Below are 7,254 nucleotides of genomic sequence, written 5' to 3'. Positions count from 1 at the left end.
CGAACCGGACATCACGGAGACGGAGCGATTGCTAAAAAAGTTATTTATAGTAACTACTGAGTTGTGAGAGCGCTGTCTGTCAGCGCGAGTTTATTGTGTTTGTATCTGAGAGTTCTGAATAAACACGAGTCCCAGTCACGCCGAGTCCGTCTTCATCATTATTCTACCAACTTTGTAACACATGCAATGTACCATTACAGCGAGATGAACGAGTTAGTAAGTGTTGATTATAGCATTATTTTTAGATATGTTCCAATCATATGAAAAGCGTCAGTGACGCGCATTGAGTACACAGCGCAAACAAAGACAACAACAGCAGTAATCAAATGTAATCCAGTTTATTGTGGGGATAGCTGGCTAGCCTAGCCCGGATATGCTCACACTTACCCCCCTTCTGCTTAATCTCGCGCCGCGTTTGGTGCCTCCGCTGTGGGCCAGATGCAGTACTGGGGGTCGGGGATGTTGAAAGCCGACCGGCCAGTGCAGCCCGAGCTTCGGCGTGTGTGAGGTTTATCTCTAAAGAGATGTGTGTCTGCCGATGTTGAGCAGAAACTCACGACTGTATGCATATTGTAGGACAGATAGACGCGACGAGGACGTACAAAAACACTGACTCACAAGATAGAAAACACGAAAACACAGATCTGTCGGGAGAGAGAGAAGCCGCAGTGTGTGCACGAATAATAAATATTTAGCTACACATTAGAAATCACTGATCACAGATCAGAAGGAACTGAAAAAAGACTTCTGTTTTCATTTGTACATCCAAACACTGAGAAACTGCCAGCATTCACTCGTTCACAAGCCTTGATCTCTCCAGGACAAATATAGCGCTTGCTTGGGCGTGCCAGATTCTCTGGGCGGAGGAAAGGGAGGTAACCGTTCCTGTGTGGACGTCATAACAGGAGACTTCAGGATTGGCTAGTCTGGCCTGTCATTTTCTCAAAGGCAGAGAAAGACAGCCAGAACTCGGTTTTACACCGATCAACATTTCTATCCACTTGGGGACAATATTCAGGCTAGGGGAACTCATATTAATGTTGAAATACCTCATAAAATGAAAATGTCATGCCATGGGACCTTTAATAAAATAGTATCAGTAATACATTTTGGCGCCCCTATGGAGGAGTGGCGCCCCTAGCATTTGCCTATTCCGCCTATGCCACGGGCCGGCCAATATGTCAATGGCTACCATCAGCTGTCTGGTTACCAGCATTATTCACCACAGAAATCTCTTCACTACCAGCACCAATCAGCACTATATCGGCACTAACCAGCATAAACCAGTCTGGACCACCATGAAATTCATGCTAGTTTATGTTGGATTTCTCATGCTGATGTTTCACAGGGCTGATGTTTTTGTCAGGAAAACTCTGGTGAGAGTTTATAATTAAAAGTCAGTTTGTCAGAGGCATTCTTGTAGATAGGGCTTTGTTGTTTCAAGTCTGAAAGTAACTGTGTCTCAGAGCTCCACTATTCCAAAAATACTGAATGTCCCTGTGCCACTCTATCTGACCGTGAACTCATCAAAAATTATTGTGTAATTGTCTTTAATTCTGTGACTCAGAGGAGGGGCAATTTGGCCTAATGTTGTTTTATTTTCTGGCCCTTGTTTTCCTACTGCTCTCTTGGGACTATGGTCAAAACAAATACCTCTTCTTGCCCTACACTGACACAGAAGGGTGCAGAAAGACTGCTAGACAAGCAGGTAACACCAAACTCTGCCCAATGTCTGTACATGTCCTATCGTGGTTGCCACTTTATGTACTGGTGCTTCTACTGTGGGAGGTATGTGGGGCTGGGATGGGGTTTTCTCTTGTAGAGGAGACTCTGCAGGAAAAGTGTGTGAAATTGGATGCTCCACAAAACTTAGATGGTGATGGTTTCTATCAGGATGGTGATGTGATTATCGGTACTCTCATTAATGTACACAACCTGGCTGCAACCCCTGACCTGAGCTTCACCAGAAAAGCTGAATTAGCACCGTGCTTGGAGTAAGTGATATGCCCTATCTAATTATCTTTCCTATCACTCCTCACACCTGTCAAATACATGGAGTTTATGTATTGATGTGTTCTGTAGAATATCTGTAAGGTGGATTTTCAATACAAAAAAATGTGTTTATATTGTTTTATTTGCATAATGTCGATCTGTAGCTTTTGTTTAAAGTTAACAGGATGATTAATGCATATTCTGTAACTCGTCTATTCTGTAAATGCCTGTATGTGTACTTTGATGTATCTTTTGTACATGTACAAACTTAAATTATCATTTCAAAACAGAATCATGTCTTATATGTTTTATATTTGTTTTTGGTAATTTTTAAAAATATAATTATAAATATTATTTCTAAACAGCAGCGTATTAACTGAATTTTTGAATGTGGTACATGGAATCTGTATTCCATATTCTGTATACAGAATGCTTACACAGAATGTATATTAAATAATTTACACACATGCATTTTATCAAGTGAATATATTTTTACAATAGCTTGATCTCAAGGTAATTTAGATATAATCTGCAGTCACTTTTTTATAACATTTTGTTTTGTTTTCAAAACATGTTTTTTTAATTATAAAACTTGCTAATGAGGTGAAATATAGGTGAACATAGATTAGTTTACAGAATTATCATTCAGTATACTAACCCATTGCTGTTTTGCCTGCAATAAGTTTTTTTCTCAGCTCAAGTGATCACTGTTTGATTCTTGCTCACCACTGGAAAACATTTTATTTTTATGAATTTGTTTTACACTTATTCAATATTGTATGTGCTTTGTGTCACCTAAAACAAACAAAAATAATTATGCTGGAAATCTGCTGTTAGTTTTCAGGAACGTTCTGTTCGCTGGCTTCAGGCGGTTGTGTTTGCAGTTGAAGAAATTAACCAAAACCCCACTCTGTTGCCGGGGGTCCGACTGGGTTATCACATAATGGATAGCTGTTCCCGATACCCCCACAGCCTGATGGCAGCTATCTCAATGATCAATGGAGGAAATGAAACTTGTGGTACCATTAGACCAGCCAAGCTCCTCATTGGAGATTCTTCTTCTACTCAGAGCATTATTCTATCCAGGACCCTGAGTTCCCTGCAGATCGCAATGGTGAGGTTATATTATGCACCAAAAAAGAAAAATAAAGTTGAATTGTGACTGAACTGATGTTTGGCCATTTGTAAATATGCAATATTACATTTAAATGCAAGCTATGTGCAAATATTATTTTAAATGTACTTTCAGATCAGCTACCTGGCTAGCTGCCAATGTCTCAGTGACAGACAAAAGTACCCTAATTTCTTCCGTACTGTCCCCAGTGATGCCTTTCAGGCACGCACCATGGCACAGATGGCCAAACGCTTTGGTTGGACCTGGGTTGGAGCCGTGGTTGCCGATAATGACTATGGACGCGGTGCTGTGCAGGTGTTTGAAGAGGAAATCAAGGGCACAGGGATCTGCTTGGCCTTTTTTCACACACTCTACAGGGAGCAATTAACAAAGGATGTGGCCCGTGCTGCCACTACAGTCCAAGCCTCTTCTGCCCGTGTGATCTTGGTGTTTGCTTGGTATGTGGATGTTGAGGTGTTTCTCTTGGAATTGATCCGAAGGAATGTGACAGACAGGCTGTTCCTGGCAAGTGAGATCTGGAGCACCAGTGACTATCTCTTGGCAAATCCCCAGCTCTACACCATCTCTAAGGGAACACTAGGTGTGGCATTACGAAGCGTACCCATACCTGGTTTTGATGCACATCTCCGGCAGATACACCCTGCCCGCTACCCTGATAATGAATTCTTGAGGACCTTGTGGGAAAATATGTTTGGCTGTAGAATTATGAAAAGCTCTTCCATGGAAATTCAGAAAGCCCTGCCTCCATGCAGTGGCAGAGAGAGTCTGGAAGGGGTTCACAGTCAATTTACAGATACTTCTCATCTGTCAGTGACATATAATGTTTACTTGGCTGTATATGCTGCTGCTCATGCACTTCATTCTTTGCTGGCGTGCACCCCGCAAAAAAACTCTGATCCTAAAATAAAACCAAAGTGCTCCTCTCCAGACAACATCACTCCAGCACAGGTATGCATCTTATGTGAATTTAAAAAAATAAATATAATTATTTATATAGTGGTTCAAAAAAGGATACATTTCAACATGTATGAATGTCATTGCGTTTAAATTACAAAATATTAATCCAGCTTAATTTGAAAGAAATCACTTTTCAAACAAGACATTTCACAATAAGTGTTTAAGTTTTTACATTTGTAGAATGTTTTACTTATTTTTATATTTTATTGTATTTATTAAAATATTTAATTTACTTTATTTTATTTTATACTCATACTCTTTCAATGTAATTGTATTTACATAATTTAGTATCTCCTGTTTCAACTTATTCAGATTTATTCTAAAACAGCATATGTTTAAGGTTAATAGTATTGTTAATAAATGTCATGTAACTCATACAATTGCATATGTTCATTCTAAAATGTATTGTACTTAAATAAACACCATTTGAATATGTCTGAATATGCAGTCATTTTTCTCAAAGTAAATAAACTCAAGTAAAACAATACATAGCCTATAATGTAAATATGAAGTACTGGAAATTTTAAGAAATAAGCTTAAATGTCCACATATTTTCTTCACATCAACTTTGTCGCTGTTCCAAACAATTACATTTTCTCTCCTTTCCTGACTTTTCAGCTTTTACAGCATATTGGACAAGTTAATTTCACCACTCTGTTTGGAGAGGAGGTTTATTTCCAAGATGGCAGCATTCCACCTGTCTATGATCTGGTGAACTGGCAGAAAGCTCCTGATGGTTCACTCCACTATGTTTCCATTGGGCGAGTAGAGGGAAACCAGCTCATTATTAATGAGTCAGCCATTTCATGGCCTGGAGACTCAGGAAAGGTGAGAGGGGCTTCTAATAAAAAAAATAAAAAAAATAATGTTTGTATTGGTTATGGGTCTTTTAAAAGCCTTCTGAAACAGACATAAATTGTATGTAAATTGTAATGATAATCATTGTCTATTGCCATCAAATGTCTTCCTTATGTCATGATCCCAGATACCTGTATCCAAGTGCACTTCTGAGTGTCCCCCTGGGACACGTAAAGCCGTTAAGAAGGGTCTTCCAGTGTGCTGTTTTGACTGCCTGCCCTGTACAGAGGGGGAAATCAGCAATAGTACAGGTCATTAATGTTGTCTAACACTATATTTTACTCTGACACTAATTTATTCACTAAACACTAAAGAGCTTTAATGTTCCTCTTTTGATTTTTTTCCCCCTAGGCTCAATTATATGTTATCGTTGTCCCCAAGAGTTCTGGTCAAATAGTTTCAGAAATGAATGTGTGCCCCGTGAGACTGAGTTTCTCTCTGTTAGAGAAACAATGGGTATTACACTGATGGGTGTTGCTGTTTCGGGGGTTGTCATTACAACTACCGTGGCTGTTATTTTCCTGTACCATAGGAACACTCCAATAGTTAAAGCTAACAACTCAGAGCTCAGCTTTCTGCTGCTGCTGTCTCTCAAACTCTGCTTTTTGTGTTCGCTAGTATTTGTAGGCCAGCCATCACTCTGGTCATGTAGGATTCAGCAGGCTGCGTTTGGGATCAGTTTTGTCCTGTGCATCTCTTGTATTCTGGTCAAGACCATTGTGGTTCTAGCTGCATTCCACTCCACTAGACCTGGATCCTCAGCTCTTATCAAATGGTTCGGACCAGGCCAGCAAAGAGGAAGCGTTCTGGTCTTTACCTGCATTCAGGTGGTTATCTGTGTCATTTGGCTCTCTGTCAGTCCGCCTTCACCTCAGCGTAACTTTGGAATCCAGGGTTCAAAGGTCGTCCTTGAGTGCACTGTTGGGTCAGTTGTGGGATTCGCCTGTGTACTGGGCTACATTAGCTTTCTGGCTGCTGTCTGCATCCTGCTGGCCTTCTTTGCCCGCAAACTTCCAGATAATTTTAATGAGGCTAAATTCATTACTTTCAGCATGTTGATCTTTTGTGCTGTGTGGATTACTTTTGTGCCAGCATATGTGAGCTCACCAGGGAAGTATAGCGTAGCTGTAGAAATTTTTGCCATCTTGGCTTCTAGTTTTGGACTCTTGTTTTGTATCTTTGTCCCAAAATGTTACATTATTTTACTCAAGCCAGAAAACAACACTAAAAGTTTTCTTATGGGAAAAGCATAATTATACATTTGAAAACCTTTTTCAGTTTTGTGATTCTGTGTTTCACAATAAAGCTGTTGAGTCACAGCCATGCTTGTTTCTGTCATTCATTCATTCATTCATTCATTCATTCATTCATTCATTCATTCATTCATTCATTCATTCATTCATTCATTCATTCATTCAGTGCTTCTCTTGGAGATTTTGTTGCACAAATGTATTTAATAATAATACAGCTTGCATGCAAAACCTGCTATGAATATATGTAGGGATTTAAAGTTGCAATGCAATGGCAGTAGCAACATCTTTTCTTCCGTATTGTGAAGTACGATCGAGTAAAACCAATGAAGAAAGTAGGGTGTTCTACGTAAAAAGATATGTAAAAAAAAAAAAAAAGAGTGGATAGAAAAATTTATTTGGGTTATAGAACATTTAATGGATGAAGTTTGTAATATTTCAAGTTATAGTAATTGTAAAATAAAATATTAGGAAACACATTTTATGAAGCCTGCATTTATAATGCAGCATCATAAGGGTGTTTTAATGTATTACAATACACGCATAATGCCTTATAAACATCCTTATAATGTGTTGTATCATCTCATGAATAATCGTAACCACAGTAATAATACTTAGCCTACTTATTTGTGGTTATAACTATAAAGAGTATGATGATTTATAATTTACACACAATGAACATAATTTTATACACTTAAGTTATAATGGATTATATATCCAATAGTTTAATATCTTTCCCAAGTCTCATATCTTGATATTGTTTACTTAAGATCAGGGGCCTGTACCATGATGGTAGTTTAACAAACTCATGGTTACAGGATTAGTTATGAGTTGACAAAACCAAACCAATCTATTCAGGCTTTGTTAGTTCCATGATGCTGATCATCAGCTTTCTCTGTCAACTCAGGCTTTGATCCTGAGTTTAGGAGTTTAGCTGTGACATCAGTAGTGAACAGCCAATCACATGCTGTTGATCAGTGAAACTGAGATTCACTTCTCACGTCAAGTCAAGTCAACATTATTTATATAGCGCTTTTTACAATGCAGATTGTTTCAAAGCAG

At 38.8% G+C, this 7,254-nt stretch overlaps 1 protein-coding gene across 1 annotated transcript; it reads left to right on the top strand.

Annotated features, from left to right (window-relative positions):
- Window positions 1-1,728: 1,728 nt before the first annotated feature.
- olfcr1 (olfactory receptor C family, r1) lies at window positions 1,729-6,195 on the top strand (the record flags this gene model as incomplete). The annotated part of the gene is made up of 6 exons (XM_079825271.1): window positions 1,729-1,994; window positions 2,830-3,106; window positions 3,242-4,075; window positions 4,703-4,912; window positions 5,070-5,193; window positions 5,294-6,195. The coding sequence occupies 6 exons, from the start codon at window positions 1,729-1,731 to the stop codon at window positions 6,193-6,195; spliced, it is 2,613 nt and encodes an 870-aa protein (XP_079681397.1).
- Between the last annotated feature and the right edge of the window lie 1,059 nt (window positions 6,196-7,254).

The sequence above is a fragment of the Gobio gobio genome, assembly GCF_949357685.1.
Source record: "Gobio gobio genome assembly, chromosome: 9".
NCBI lineage: Eukaryota > Metazoa > Chordata > Actinopteri > Cypriniformes > Gobionidae > Gobio > Gobio gobio.
The sequence above is the reverse complement of the archived record's forward strand: the minus strand, read 5'-3'. Positions and strand labels throughout refer to the sequence as shown.